Source organism: Andrena cerasifolii, unplaced genomic scaffold, assembly GCF_050908995.1.
Source record: "Andrena cerasifolii isolate SP2316 unplaced genomic scaffold, iyAndCera1_principal scaffold1832, whole genome shotgun sequence".
NCBI classification, from domain to species: domain Eukaryota; kingdom Metazoa; phylum Arthropoda; class Insecta; order Hymenoptera; family Andrenidae; genus Andrena; species Andrena cerasifolii.
Window position 1 is genome coordinate 4129 of NW_027486724.1, and position 16397 is coordinate 20525.

The 16397-nt window shown below is 33.4% G+C and overlaps 1 protein-coding gene and 1 long non-coding RNA gene across 2 annotated transcripts; one reads left to right on the top strand and one right to left on the bottom strand.

The window, feature by feature from the left end:
* Window positions 1–2428: 2428 nt before the first annotated feature.
* On the bottom strand, window positions 2429–8687 carry LOC143378256 (uncharacterized). Its single transcript, XM_076830001.1, has 3 exons — window positions 8484–8687; window positions 2487–3006; window positions 2429–2449 (listed from the first exon to the last, which is right to left on the bottom strand). Exons 1-3 carry the CDS (start codon window positions 8501–8503, stop codon window positions 2429–2431), a joined length of 561 nt encoding a protein of 186 aa, XP_076686116.1. The 5' UTR covers window positions 8504–8687.
* Window positions 8688–8833: 146 nt separating this feature from the next.
* On the top strand, window positions 8834–16397 carry LOC143378257 (uncharacterized). Its single transcript, XR_013088004.1, has 3 exons — window positions 8834–11706; window positions 14986–16254; window positions 16303–16397. It is a non-coding gene; the product is annotated as an uncharacterized LOC143378257 (long non-coding RNA).

Here is a 16397-nt window from a genome sequence, read left to right on the forward strand (position 1 = left end):
CAATTGCAATATCTTAAAAACCAGTGGAAATAAAGTGTATACATTAAAGCTCATTGAATTTGTCTTGGAACGCACTATCAACTCAGGTCTTCAAAAAAAATAGTTCCATTTGAAAAACCGAACTTGACCATCGTATCTTTTAAAATAATAATCGAAAACAAAATTCGTTCGCGCTAATAAATGGGCCCCCTCGAACCATGCAATTCCCTATTTTTTTTATATTTTTATCGACAATACTTTAAGAGATATCGCGCTGTCCACTCCTTAGTGGGACACCCTGTATAAATTAGAGGAAAAAATAGGTAAATAAACAGAGAAAAATAGTTAATGAAGTAGAGAAAACAAAGTAGGTAAATAAATACAGAAAAAAAGAGGTAAATAAACAAGAGAAAAATAGGTGTATAAACACAGAATAATAGCTAATTAAAAAAAATAGGTAAATAAATAGATAAAAAATAGGTAAATAAACTAGAGAAAAAAAGTGTATAAATACAGAAAAATAGCTAAATAAACCAAAGGAAAAAAGGTAAATAAACAAATAGGTAAATAAATTAGAGGAAAAAATAGGTAAATAACTAGAGAAAAATAGGTAAATAAATAGAGAAAAAGTAGGTAAATAAACAGAGAAAAAATAGGTAAATAAATTAGAGAAAAAAATAGATAAAGAAATAGTGAAAAATAGGTAATGAAGTAGAGAATACAAAGGAGGTAAATAAAAACAGAAAATAGGTAAATAAATAGAGAAAAATAGGTAAATAATTTAGAGAAAAAAATAGGCAAATAAATAGAGAAACATAGGTAATGAAGTAGAGAAAACAAAGTAGGTAAATAAATACAGAAAAAAAGAGGTAAATAACTAGAGAAAAAATAGGTAAATAAATAGAGAAAAAATAGGTAAATAAATAGAGAAAAAGAGCTAAATAACTAGAGAAAAATAGGTAAATAAATAGAGAAAAAGTAGGTAAATAAACAGAGAAAAAATAGGTAAATAAATTATAGAAAAAAATAGATAAAGAAATAGTGAAAAATAGGTAATGAAGTAGAGAATACAAAGGTGCCGATGATAAACTATCTTAGGGAAATCCCAAAACTCGTAATGGTTGGATTGGTTATCATCGACTTACATGTGGTTTTTCTTAACTAGCTTATAATGGTATATTTTAAAGAGAATTAGTGGAAGACGTTTCCTCCTTACTAACTATTTTGATTATCGCTTCGGGTTTTTGTGTTGTTTTGTCGCGACTCGTGTTGTCTGTGGTACAGTGTCGTGGTGTTTTTGCTTTGCAGCGTACAATGCATTTGTAAAGTGCGAACATACATAGTGTAGTTGTGATAAATCCCGTCACAGAGGATAGTGTAAAGAAGCTATAGTGATACTCGGTTGGTATAATCTCGGGTTTTTCTAAATCGTTTTGTAAGTCTTCAAATTTTTTACTAACTTTATTTAATTCTTCCGGGTGTTTGATTATTCTTTTAAGTTCAAAATTGGTATGTCGGTACGAATTTACAGTGGTCTGTGGAAACGTAATTTCGTCTAGTGTCAAATTGTAACCAGGTAAGTAGTTCCATGTTTTTTCTATTCCGTATTGTTTTCCGGTTTCTATCGTAAATTCGGCGGTAGTGATAGTACATTTATTTCTTATCGTTATTATACCAGAGTCCTTAATACTATACATGTTTGTGTTTTTATCGCCGCAGGTTACTGCTAGTTGTATTTGTTTCGGTGCGATATAAATCCATGTGCCCGGTTGTTGTAATTCTATCAGGATCGTGTGTTTCAGTGTCATGATTCGTATTTTACAATTGTTCGGTTTTTGCGTCAATTTTGTGTACAACTGTACTTCGCAGGGTCCGTATGGTATCGCTTTGAACATTGGATGGCTTGAGGTGCAGAGATATAGCTCGTTTATAGTTTTACATTCTGTTAGGTCTTGTTTGCTTAGTTGTATGTAATCTTGCACCGAGGTGTCGAGTACCACGTATGAGTCGAGGGGTTCTATATACGCGTAGAACGAATCGTTTACCTTTGTGGGTACCGGGTGTACCTTGCTTAATTTGAATTTCTTTGCGCTCAACAATGGGATATCTAGTACTACGGTAATTGATTTCGTATCCGAAAATGCGGAAAGTGTAAGGATGTCGTATAGGACGTGCATATTTTCTAGTTTTATTCCGATCGGGAAGTCTAATCCTTGCGGGATGTGAGCGAGTGCTGAAGTGAGGTATGTTATGATTTGTGCCGGTGGCATTAATTGTGGGTTAAGGACTCCTTTCTTTATATCCATTATGAATTCTAACAAGTCTTGTGTGTCACGCAGGAGTGTTTCCGCGACGCTATTTATTAGTATGAGGTTTTCGTCTATTGTCTCTCGAAATCTAGTAATGTCAGTCGTCTGTTGTAGTAAGTATTGAATTTGCCAAGTTGCGTTTAAAAGGGTTTTTTCATTTTCTTGTACGTTGTGTATAGTTTCATTTAGAAGTTGGGCGTTAGCTCTTACAATTTGCATTTGCCCTTTGATTGTATTCTTTAATCTACTGTCTTGTCTTTTTAGGAAGTCTATTTGGTCGTTGATTATCTTTCTGTCTTCGGAATCCATTAGTCCGAAGAGTGATTTGCCTATGTAACCTAATCCGTCTATTAGCCCGCGACGCTGTTTTGGTGCGGAGCTTATGGTTTGTTGGACGTAAGTAAGGAATTTGGTTACGCGGTCTACTTTGCTTTGAATTTTCGTGCCAAACGTTTTACAGAATTTTTGTAAGTTATTAGTAGAAGGTGTTTTACACTGAGCAAGTATGTCATATAGTGCTGCCTGGAGATTTGATTCGCGTCGGTAAATGTACGATATGTCTAAGTGTAGTATTAGTTTCCAACTATCCCGGTAAATCTGTAGATCGCCTAAGTTTTCGAAGTAAATGCCCGGGTGATCTTGAAATTCTTTTATAGCGAAGTCTGTGTCGGGGGTTGTTCCTCCTATGAGTAGTGTCGTCAATTGTAGGACGGTAATCCTGTAAAATATAATGTCGAGGTGTAGTCGACGCATCTTTCTGTTCGTCGCGAAGTCTCTTGTCTTGCGTGTGTTTCGCGTGCGCGAGATAAAATTTTGTTAACGTAAGGCAGTTCTTCCTTGCAAGAGACTCGATTGTCTCGTCGCTTCTCATTCCGTTGTGATCAGTTGCGACATCATGTTGTGTTTCTTAAGCCTTCCTCGCGAGCTCGCGCTGTTTTTACTGGTACGTTTAGTGCAAGTTGTTGGGTGTTTTGTGTTTTGGTGGAAGTGCGTAGGGTTTTTATAATTGGTTTCCTCTTTTCTTAAATTTTTAGTGTTTGGAATATCCGGCGCCGTCCGGGTTTATGAGTATTGGGTACAGGCGGGCGGTGCGGGAGTACCGCTCGGCGCGGCGTCAAATCGCCGCCGAAAACGCTGAATGGTTGGACGCGGAGGACGCGTGGGGGATACGGGCACTTTACGGTGAGTATCAAATGTTTTTGTCGGTTAGGTGTTTTTTGTTTCTAGTGCAATTTTCTATTTTGGTTATTCCGCGTCTGGTTATTGTTCCAGAACGTCATGGCGATCGTTTTCCGGAACCCTTCACGCGGCCAGGTCCGTGGTTTCTATTATAGGCGCGCTTGGGGGGTGACACACACACATATTAATTTGGACTCATATATCCTAAATTGAATAAATTTTTTCTCCTCCCTTTTTTTTTCAATAGTTTGTCTGCGTACCGTTACTTTCCTTCACTACTGCGACCGTTTCCTTGTTCCTGTCCTATTCTATGAAGTGTTTTAACCGGTTTGCGTGTACGCGGCGCGTTTTTCGTCCCTTTCCTATAGTGTAGTTATTATTGTCGTGCGTGTTTTGAATTGAGTAGGGTCCTATCCACGCGGGTGTTAGTTTTTTCGATCGTCCGCGTCTCACTGTCTCGTCGTGTAGGAGTACTTGCTCCCCAATTTTGAAAAATTTGTTAGCTGTCCTTTTATCATATTGCCTTTTTGACTTGTCCTTATTGATCCCTATAGTTTCGCGCGCGATGCTATTCGTGGACCGTAGTCTTCCGCGTAATTCTTCAGCGTATTTGTCGTAGGTGTATGTTAGTTGCGGTGCTTGGTTTAATGAGGTTGGTAAGGAAGCTTGTCTTCCGAAAACGAGTTCGTAGGGCGTGTAGCTAGTAGACGTGTGAGGGGTAGTATTGTATGTGAACATCGCGTACGGTAGCCATTCATCCCAGTCAGTCTGGTCTTCTGCGATATAGTTCTTTAAATATTCTGCCAGCGTGCGGTGGCTTCTTTCTAGCGCTCCGTTCGATTGGGGGTGGTAGGCTGTAGTTTGGATTTTGTCGATTTTTAGTAACCTACATACGTTTTTAAAGACTTGGCTTAGAAAATTAGTTCCTTGATCTGTTAGTACTCGCTGCGGAATGCCGTATTCGCAAATTATTTTAGTAACGAATTCTCTAGCTACGGTATCCGCTTCTTGGTTCTCGAGGGGTATGGCCTTACTGAATTTGGTTAAAAGATCTTGAAAGGTTAATATGTATTTGTTTCGTCTGCCGGTCTCGGGTAAAGGTCCTACGATGTCTAGTGCGCATTTCTCGAATGGTTCCGTGGGAGTGTCTGTAATAACCATGGGGGCTTTGGTTATTCTCGATAGCTTATTTCTTTGGCATTTTTCACATCTAGAGATGTACTTTTCTACGTCTTGTCGCATTCCTGGCCACGAATGATTTAATTTTATGCGTTCTAGGGTCCGTTTTACCCCTAAGTGTCCACCCAGAGGTGTGTCGTGGAATTCGCGTAGCACTCGAAGTTTTTCGTCCTCCGTGTATGTTGCGTTGTCCGTTTCTCCATTCGATCGGGGCTTCTCTTGTTCACTGTCGTCTTCGCTGGCGCCGGCTATTGTTTCGTTGTCGATCTTTTGTTTCACTCCGCGCGTTATCGCGAACATTCTGCTAAGGGCGTCCGCGTTCCTATTCGTTTTTCCGGCCTTATAATCGATGCTATAGTCGTATTCTGCTAATTTCAACTTCCATCTCATTAATCTAGAACCGGGGTCCTTTACGTTGAAAAGCCAAGTGAGTGGCTTATGGTCCGTCACGATTTTGAATTTAGTGCCGTATACGTATGGTCTGAAGTGTTGCGTTGCCCATACGATGGCTAACAATTCCTTTTCGATGGTGCTATAATTCTCTTCCGCCTTATTCAATACTCTACTCGCGTACGCTATTGGCAAATCTTGTCCTATTTTTCCTTGCGATAATACTGCTCCTATCGCTTTTCCGGAAGCGTCTGTTGTTAGAACAAACGGTTTTGAGAAATCTGGATATTGCAATACTGGTGCTGTCGTTAATTTTTCTTTTAGAATCTCGAGAGCTTCCTGCTCCTGTGCAGTCCATCTGAATGCTTGGTCTTTCTTTAACAGTTGTGTCAAAGGTTTTGCAATCTGTGAAAACTCCGCTATGAATCTCCTATAATATCCAGCTAGGCCTAAAAAGAATTGCACGTCTTTTATTCCTTTAGGTACCGGGAAGCTTCGGACAGCTTCTAGTTTAGATGGGTCTGGCTTGATGCCGTTTTCGGTTATTATGTGTCCTAGGTATATTGTTTCTTTGCGTAGGAATTCGCACTTGTTGGGTTGAAGTTTTAGGCCACTTTCTTGTATGCGTTCGAATACGAGTTTTAATCGTTCTTGGTGCTCCTTCAATGAGCGTCCGTAGACGACTATGTCGTCTAAATACACGAAACATTTTATTCCCTGTAAGCCTGACAGTACGGTGTTCATTAACCTTTGAAATGTCGCGGGAGCGTTTTTAAGCCCAAATGGCATTCTATTATACTCGAAATGTCCGTATGGCGTCGAGAATGCGGTTTTTTCACGATCTTCCTCCTTCATAGCTATTTGATGGAACCCTGAAGCTAAATCTAAGGTTGAGAAATATTTTGCTCCGCCTAATTGATCTAAAATATCTGTTATATTCGGCAAGGGATACGAATCGCCTATCGTCGCGTCGTTTACCTTTCTGAAATCTACTACCACTCTTAGCCTGCGTTTACCTGTAGCATCTGGTTTTTTCGGGACTACTAGCAAGGGAGCGTTCCATTGGCTGGCGCTTGGTCTAATTATTCCTTCTTTTACCATTTCCTGAACTTGTTTATCTACTTCTTCCGTATGCGCTTGAGGTAGTCTATACGGCTTCACGTATATAGGTTTAGTACCTTGGGTTAGAGTAATTGAGTGTTCCGCTTTTTTGGAGTATCCTAGTTTGTCTCCTTCTAATCCGAATATTTCATTGTATTTTTCGCAGAGCTCGAGTAAGCTGGTTTTTTCTTCGCTATTTAAGTGTTCGGTCCTGAGGCTTTCGCGCAAGATTTGCATTCTATTTCTCCCGTGTACAGCGTGTACCATATGTGTCGGCGTGTCGCGATCTTTGTCGCAGGTCGCGTCCGTCGGGTCAACGTTTTCGCTCGTCAGTGATTCTAATGTCACGGTCGGCGTACTGATAAGAACTTCGTCTGCTGTGGTGTTCATTATGCTTATTATGCATTTTCCGTCATTGCCTATCGTTAATGAGTTCCCTATGAGTATTCCTGGCTTGATCGGCTGTCCCTCTACTATTCCTTCTCCTTTTTCCGTCGTTTTGGCTAAGAGAATTGTTTCTGATCGCGGTTTTAATGTTACGTTGCCTCCTCCAGAGTAGGGGAACCGTGTTCCGTACAATTCTATTCCTTGATTTGCCCGAATGCATACGTCGTGCTTAGTCATGAAATCTTGTCCCAGAATTCCGTCTGCTTCTAATGGGAAGTCATCTCTCACTAACCGACAGGGATGCGTTATGAGTTTGTTTCCGACCTCTACGTTTAATTGTATTAGGCACAGCGTTTTGATTTCCATTGGGGCTATTCCTCGCAAGGACACTATTTCGTCTTGGGCGTGGACGTCGCCCAGCACCTTCCCTATCTTTATTAGTGTAATATCGGCACCGGTGTCGAGTAGCAGGCTCGCTTTTCCTTTTACTAGTTCTGATGCTCTGATTTCGACGGTGTTTTCTATTTTGGAAGTCATTACTAGATTCGCTCGATACGAATCCACTCTAGGCCCTGTGTTAGTCTGTCTATCGTCGGTTGTCCCGTGGCCCGTGTTTGGGTAATCTCGATTCCCGCTATGTGATTCTCGGCCCGGAGTTCTGCTAAAATTCTGTCTAGAGTCGTCGCGCCTGTAACTCGTGTTTGTATAGCGCGGTCTATTTTCTCGTTCGTTTGCCCTTTCTCTGGCCCTGCATTCCCTGATTTGGTGTCCTGGTTTCTTGCAATAGTGGCAGACTACTGTGACGCGCTGTACTTCCCTTTTTATGTGCGTCTGTTGCGGCTGATAGTTTATTCGCGGCATGCTTAATCGCGTATAGCAATTCCTCGCCAAATGCCCTAATTTATTGCAGCGTTCGCAGCGCGGTACGTTAGATCCTTCTCTTCTTTTGGGTTGATCATCGAGCTTCCTAAAATTTCGCGAGGTGTTTAGACCCATCGCTTGTTCCTCCTCTATAGCTGCGGCGATAGCTGCATTTAGCGTTGCGTAATTTCGAGACCTTATGATCGTTCTCAGTTTTAAATTCAACCCGAGGGTGGAAACATCGAGGGCGCGTTCTTGCACTGATTCTGTTAACGCGTTATTTACTTCGTCGCTGTTCCCTGGTTTTACCGATAGTTCCGATAATTCCCCAGCTAATTCTTCTACTCTACACGCGAATAATTTTACGCTTTCGCCTTCTCGTTGGTGGCAGGCATGAAACTCTGCTCCAACTGCTCCTATTGATCTTTTGTCTACGAATAGTGAAGTTAAGATGTCCTTTAATTTATCGAAAGTATCTATATCTTTGTACTCTAATACCTTGGCTGCTTTGCCTTTAATTTTTGTACCTATCACTGTTTTCAAGAATCGTGGCAATTCATTCGCGGCGACAAACTCCGAGGCGCTTGTATAAGACTTCAAAAATTCTGCAAGTTCGTCTGACGATTTTCCTACGAATTTGTCGACTAACGACAGCGCGGTAGATAATAATTTTACGTTTGGTACCGGGAGGCTACTTCCCGCGTTTAGCGACATTTCGCTTTCTTCTGTTCCTTCTATGTCCAACAAACTAAAATCCGCTAGCACGATCGGGTATTCTCTATTCGGTGTTACAAAGTTTTCCGGAGACGATTCGGCACTTGAATCGTCGTCTTTTCTAACGCTTAGTCGCAACGGCGGCGATCGAAGTGTTCGGCGAGACGATCTTGGATGGTCTATAGAAGGTAGAAGGTCTAATTCTTCGCGTTCGAAAGTTAGCTTTTTATTGAAAAATGATTCGAATGATCTCGAAAAACTTCTTTGACCCGGGAGTTTGAATCGATTTGCGCGTTCTTCTTCTATAGACATGCATGTACCGTTTCTATTTTTATATTGGACTCTGGTTTACAATATGTACGTTTGCGCTATTCTGTTACTCACAAGGCTGCTCGCAACCACATGTCGTCGGCTCGGTCAGGCGTCCTCTCGTCTGTGAACCAACGGCGGTGATAAGCTGAAACTGGACCCAGCAAGGTCGATTCGTACAGCTGTTCGCTGCGTGCTCCGACGGCTGCTTCCCGTGAACGGCTCTCCGTCCGTCCTTCAGGTGCGGCTCCTACAGGTTCCTCGGTCTCCAAGTCCTCTCGTGCGTCCTCATCCTCAGATCAGTGACGTCCTCGTAGATGGATTTGGTGTTTGATAGACGGTAGTTACACCCGTTCACTCTCAGGCTGATTTTACTCGACACCAGGCTCGTCGTCGTTCGGGCTGCGTCGAACATCTTCTCAAAGGCCGTTCCTCGGTCCTCTGTGCTACCTCGGTAGCGACGATGGCCTGTTTTGGCCTACGAGATTGCGATGATCCAATAATCTTGTCGGAGGTAGTTCAACCTCAGTCGACGTCGATCAATCGGTTGCGTCAAGGCTCGGTAAAATCTTTACGATGCAGATCCCACCGCTGCCACCAATTTTGTTGTGCCCTGCGTGATGGCTCGCAAGGCTGGTACGGGATCTGGCGTAATCGTGGGTTCGGGAGTGATTAAAGGATGAGAATCCACCGGATGAACTACACCAAGTGTGATTAAACACAAAGACTAAGTCTTTATTCAAAAACACTTAAACTTTAAAAATAGGTAAATTATCTACAGAAAAATAGGTAAATAAATATAGAAAACAAAAGAGGTAACTAAATAGAGAAAAATAGGTAAATAAATACAGAAAAATAGGTAAATTAGGTAGAGAAAAAATAGGTGTATAAATAGAGAAAAATAGGTAATGAAGTAGAGAAAACAAAGTAGGTAAATAAATACAGAAAAAAGAGGTAAATAACTAGAGAAAAAATAGTTAAGTAAATAGAGAAAACAAAAGAGGTAAATCAATAGAGAAAAAATAGGTAAATAAAATAAGGAAGAATAGGTAAATAAACAGAGAAAAAATAGGTAAATAAAATAGGGAAAAATAGGTAAATAAACTGAGAAAAATAGGTAAATAAGTAGAGAAAACAAAAGAGGTAAACAAATAGAGCGAAAAATAGGAAAATAAATAGAGAAAAAATAGGTAAATTATCTGGAGAAAAAATGGGTGTATAAATAGAGATAAATAGCTAAATAAATCAAAGAAAAAAAGGTAAATAAAAAAATATGTAAAGAAATTAGAGGAAAAAATAGGTAAATAAGTGAGAAAGAAAAATGCGTAAATAACTAGAGAAAAAATTGGTAACTAAATAGAGAAAAATAGGAAAATAAATAGAGAAAAATAGGTAAATAAAATAGGGAAAAATAGGTAAATAAACAGAGAAAAAATTTGTAAATAAATTAGAGAAAAAAATAGATAAAGAAATAGTGAAAAATAGGTAATGAAGTAGAGAAAACAAAGTAGGTAAATAAATACAGAAAAAAGAGGTAAATAACTAGAGAAAAAATAGGTAAATAAATAGAGAAAACAAAAGAGGTAAATCAATAGAGAAAAAATAGGTAAATAAAATAGGGAAAAATAGGTAAATAAACAGAGAAAAAATAGGTAAATAAAATAGGGAAAAATAGGTAAATAAACTGAGAAAAATAGGTAAATAAGTAGAGAAAACAAAAGAGGTAAACAAATAGAGCGAAAAATAGGAAAATAAATAGAGAAAAAATAGGTAAATTATCTGGAGAAAAAATGGGTGTATAAATAGAGATAAATAGCTAAATAAATCAAAGAAAAAAAGGTAAATAAAAAATATGTAAAGAAATTAGAGGAAAAAATATGTAAATAAGTGAGAAAGAAAAATGCGTAAATAACTAGAGAAAAAATTGGTAACTAAATAGAGAAAAATAGGTAAATAAATAGAGAAAAATAGGTAAATAAAATAGGGAAAAATAGGTAAATAAACAGAGAAAAAATTTGTAAATAAATTAGAGAAAAAAATAGATAAAGAAATAGTGAAAAATTGGTAATGAAGTAGAGAATACAAAGGAGGTAAATAAATACAGAAAAAAGAGGTAAGTAACTTGTTGTGCCCTGCGTGATGGCTCGCAAGGCTGGTACGGGATCTGGCGTAATCGTGGGTTCGGGAGTGATTAAAGGATGAGAATCCACCGGATGAACTACACCAAGTGTGATTAAACCCAAAGACTAAGTCTTTATTCAAAAACACTTAAACTAGACCGGAGTGTACAAGTAGGAATTAACCGTGTTAACTGGTCGAGAGTCGGCTCTAGAGTCTCTCGATTTGCGGCGGCAAATCGGTTTTTATTGCGCTATTGGGCGTGGTGCCGTCGCTTCGCGTTGCCGTGCATGGTCACGTTGCAACGCTCGCAATTTCGCTGATTTTGTAGTTTCGCGCTTTGCCCTCGCAACTGATTTTGCTTAGGAACGTCTCGAACGTTCTGGAGTAGTATAATGGTTAATATGAAGTATAATATGTCGCGTGACACGTGTGCTTGGGCGTTGCCTGGGCACAACAAACTAGAGAAAAAATAGGTAAATAAATAGAGAAAACAAAAGAGGTAAATCAATAGAGAAAAAATAGGTAAATAAAATAGGGAAAAATAGGTAAATAAACAGAGAAAAAGTAGGTAAATAAAATAGGAAAAAATAGGTAAATAAACAGAGAAAAATAGGTAAATAAGTAGAGAAAACAAAAGAGGTAAACAAATAGAGAAAAAATAGGAAAATAAATAGAGAAAAAATAGGTAAATTATCTGGAGAAAAAATGGGTGTATAAATAGAGATAAATAGCTAAATAAATCAAAGAAAAAAAGGTAAATAAAAAAATAGGTAAATAAATTAGAGGAAAAAATAGGTAAATAACTAGAGAAAAATAGGTAAATAAATAGAGAAAACAAAACAGGTAAATAAATAGAGAAAAATAGGAAAATAAATAGAGAAAAAATAGGTAAATTATCTAGAGAAAAAATAGGTGTATAAATATAGATAAGTAGCTAAATAAATAAAAGAAAAAAAGGTAAATAAAAAATAGGTAAATAAACTAGAGAAAAAAATAGGTAAATAAATTAGAGAAAAAAAAGGTAAATTATCTAGAGAAAAAATAGGTGTATAAATATAGATGAATAGCTACATAAATCAAAGAAAAAAAGGTAAATATAAAAATAGGTAAATAAATTAAAGGAAAAAATATGTAAATAAACAGAGAAAAATAGGAAAATAAATGAGAGAAAATATAGGTAAATGACTAGAGAAACAATAGGTAAATAAATAGAGAAAAATAGGTAAATAAATAGAGAAAATATAGGTGTATAAATTAGAGAAAGAAAGAGGTAAATAATTAGAGAAAAATGGGTAAATAAATAGAGAAAAAAGAGGTAAATAAGTAGAGAAAAATAGGTAAATAAATAGAGAAAAATGGGTAAATTAGCTGGAGAAAAAATAGGTGTATAAATAGAGGAAAAATAGCTAAATAAATCAAAGAAAAAAAGGTAAATAAAAAATAGGTAAATAAATTAAAGGGAAAAAATAGGTAAATAAACAGAGAAAAAATACGAAAATAAATGAGAGAGAAAAATAGGTAAATATATAGAGGAAAAATAGGTAAATAAATAGAGAAAACAAAAGAGGTAAATAAATACAGAAAAAATAGGGAAATAAATAGAGAAAAATAGGTAAATTAGGTAGAGAAAAAATAGGTGTATAAATATAGATAATAACAAAATCAGAAAAAAAGGTAAATAAAAAATAGGTAAATAAACTAGAGAAAAAAATAGGTAAATTAATTAGAGAAAAATAGCTAATTAAGAAAAATAGGTAAATAAATAGAGGAAAAAAATAGGTAAATTATCTAGAGAAAAAATAGGTCTATAAATATAGATAAATAGCTAAATAAATCAACGAAAAAAGGTAAATAAAAAATAGGTAAATAAACTAAATAGGGAAAAATAGGTAAATAAATCAGAGAAAAAAATAGATAAAGAAATAGTGAAAAATAGGTAATGAAGTAGAGAATACAAAGGAGGTAAATAAATACAGAAAATAGGTAAATAAATAGACAAAAATAGGTAAATAATTTAGAGAAGAAAATAGGCAAATAAATAGAGAAAAATAGGTAATGAAGTACAGAAAACAAAGTAGGTAAATAACTACAGAAAAAATAGATAAATAAATAGAGAAAAATAGGTAAATAAATTAGAGAAAAAAATAGATAAATAAATTAGTGGAAAAAATAGGTAAATAAACAGAGAAAAAATTTGTAAATAAATTAGAGAAAAAAATAGATAAAGAAATAGTGAAAAATAGGTAATGAAGTAGAGAATACAAAGGAGGTAAATAAATACAGAAAAAAGAGGTAAGTAACTAGAGAAAAAATAGGTAAATAAATAGAGATAAAGTAGGTAAATATAATAGAGAAAAAGTAGCTAAATAAACAGAGAAAAAATAGGTAAATAAATTACAGAAAAAAATAGATAGAGAAATAGTGAAAAATAGGTAATGAAGTAGAGAAAACAAAGTAGGTAAATAAATACAGAAAAAAGAGGTAAATAACTAGAGAAAAAATAGTTAAGTAAATAGAGAAAACAAAAGAGGTAAATAAATAGAGAAAAATAGGTAAATAAAATAGGGAAAAATAGGTAAATAAATAAAAAAATAGGTAAATAAAATAGGGAAAAATAGGTAAATAAACAGAGAAAAATAGGTAAATAAGTAGAGAAAACAAAAGAGGTAAACAAATAGAGAAAAAATAGGAAAATAAATAGAGAAAAAATAGGTAAATTATCTGGAGAAAAAATGGGTGTATAAATAGAGATAAATAGCTAAATAAATCAAAGAAAAAAAGGTAAATAAAAAAATATGTAAAGAAATTAAAGGAAAAAATAGGTAAATAAACAGAGAAAAAATAGGAAAATAAATAGAGAAAAAATAGGTAAATTATCTGGAGAAAAAATGGGTGTATAAATAGAGATAAATAGCTAAATAAATCAAAGAAAAAAAGGTAAATAAAAAAATATGTAAAGAAATTAAAGGAAAAAATAGGTAAATAAACAGAGAAAAAATAGGAAAATAAATGAGAGAAAATATAGGTAAATGACTAGAGAAAGAATAGTTAAATAAATACAGAAAAATAGGTAAATTAGGTAGAGAAAAAATAGGTGTATAAATAGAGAAAAATAGGTAAATAAACCAAAGAAAAAAAGGTAAATAAAAAATAGGTAAATAAATTAAAGGGAAAAGTAGGTAAATAAACAGAGAAAAATACGTAAATAAATGAGAGAGAAAAATAGGTAAATATATAGAGAAAAAATAGGAAAATAAATAGAGAAAACAAAGCAGGTAAATAAATAGAGAAAAAATAGGTAAATAAATTAGAGAAAAAAATAGATAAATAAATTAGAGGAAAAAATAGGTAAATAAACAGAGAAAAAATTTGTAAATAAATTAGAGAAAAAAATAGATAAAGAAATAGTGAAAAATAGGTAATGAAGTAGAGAATACAAAGGAGGTAAATAAATACAGAAAATAGGTAAATAAATAGACAAAAATGGGTAAATAATTTAGAGAAGAAAATAGGCAAATAAATAGAGAAAAATAGGTAATGAAGTAGAGAAAATATAGGTGTATAAATTAGAGAAAGAAAGAGGTAAATAAATAGAAAAAAGTAAATGAATAGAGAAAAAATTGGAAAATAAATAGAGAAAAAATAGGTAAATAAATAGAGAAAAATAGGTAAATTATCTAGAGAAAAATAGGTAAATAAATAGAGAAAACAAAAGAGGTAAATAAATTAGTGAAAAAAGTAGGTAAATAACTAGAGAAAAAATTGGTAAATAAATAGTGGATAAAAAGAGGTAACTAAATAGAGAAAAATAGGTAAATAAATAGAGAAAAAATAGGTAAATAAATAGAGAAAAAAGAGGTAAATAGGTAGAGAAAAATAGGAAAATAAATAGATAAAAAATAGGTAAATAAATCAAAGAAAAAAAGGTAAATAAAAAATAGGTAAATAAATTAAAGGGAAAAGTAGGTAAATAAACAGAGAAAAAATACGTAAATAAATGAGAGAGAAAAATAGGTAAATATATAGAGAAAAAATAGGAAAATAAATAGAGAAAACAAAGCAGGTAAATAAATAGAGAAAAAATAGGTAAATAAATTAGAGAAAAAAATAGATAAATAAATTAGAGGAAAAAATAGGTAAATAAACAGAGAAAAAATTTGTAAATAAATGAGAGAGAAAAATAGGTAAATATATAGAGAAAAAATAGGAAAATAAATAGAGAAAACAAAAGAGGTAAATAAAACAGAAAAAATTGGGAAATAAATAGAGAAAAATAGGTAAATTAAGTAGAGAAAAAATAGGTGTATAAATAGAGAAATATAGGTAAATAAATAGAGAAAATATAGGTGTATAAATTAGAGAAAGAAAGAGGTAAATAAATAGAAAAACTAAATGAATAGAGAAAAAATTGGAAAATAAATACAGAAAAAATAGGTAAATAAATAGAGAAAAATAGGTAAATTATCTAGAGAAAAATAGGTAAATAAATATAGAAAACAAAAGAGGTAACTAAATAGAGAAAAATAGGTAAATAAATACAGAAAAATAGGTAAATTAGGTAGAGAAAAAATAGGTGTATAAATAGAGAAAAATAGGTAATGAAGTAGAGAAAACAAAGTAGGTAAATAAATACAGAAAAAAAGGTAAATAACTAGAGAAAAAATAGGTAAATAAAATAGGGAAAAATAGGTAAATAAACAGAGAAAAAATAGGTAAATAAAATAGGGAAAAATAGGTAAATAAACAGAGATAAATAGGTAAATAAGTAGAGAAAACAAAAGAGGTAAACAAATAGAGCGAAAAATAGGAAAATAAATAGAGAAAAAATAGGTAAATTATCTGGAGAAAAAATGGGTGTATAAATAGAGATAAATAGCTAAATAAATCAAAGAAAAAAAGGTAAATAAAAAAATATGTAAAGAAATTAGAGGAAAAAATAGGTAAATAAGTGAGAAAGAAAAATGCGTAAATAACTAGAGAAAAAATTGGTAACTAAATAGAGAAAAATAGGTAAATAAATAGAGAAAAATAGGTAAATAAAATAGGGAAAAATAGGTAAATAAACAGAGAAAAATAGGTAAATAAGTAGAGAAAACAAAAGAGGTAAATAAATAGAGAAAAATAGGAAAATAAATAGAGAAAAAATAGGTAAATTATATAGAAAAAATAGGAGTATAAATAGAGATAAATCGATAAATAAATCAAAGAAAAAAAGGTAAATAAAAAAATAGGTAAATAAATTAGAGGAAAAATAGGTAAATAACTAGAGAAAAATAGGTAAATAAATAGAGAAAACAAAACAGGTAAATAAATAGAGAAAAATAGGAAAATAAATAGAGAAAAAATAGGTAAATTATCTAGAGAAAAAATAGGTGTATAAATATAGATAAGTAGCTAAATAAATCAAAGAAAAAAAGGTAAATAAAAAAATAGGTAAATAAACTAGAGAAAAAAATAGGTAAATAAATTAGAGAAAAAATAGGTAAATTATCTACAGAAAAAATAGGTGTATAAATATAGATAAATAGCTACATAAATCAAAGAAAAAAAGGTAAATAAAAAATAGGTAAATAAATTAAAGGAAAAAATAGGTAAATAAACAGAGAAAAATAGGTAATGAAGTAGAGAAAACAAAGTAGGTAAATAAATACAGAAAAAAGAGGTAAATAAACTAGAGAAAAAATAGGTGTATAAATAGAGAAAAATAGCTAATTAAAAAAAATAGGTATATAAATAGAGGGAAAAAGGTAAATAAATAGAGAAAACAAAGGAGGTAAATAAATAGAGAAAAAATAGGTAAATAAATAGAGAAAAAAGAGGTAAATAAGTAGAGAAAAATAGGTAAATAAATAGAGAAAAATAGATAAA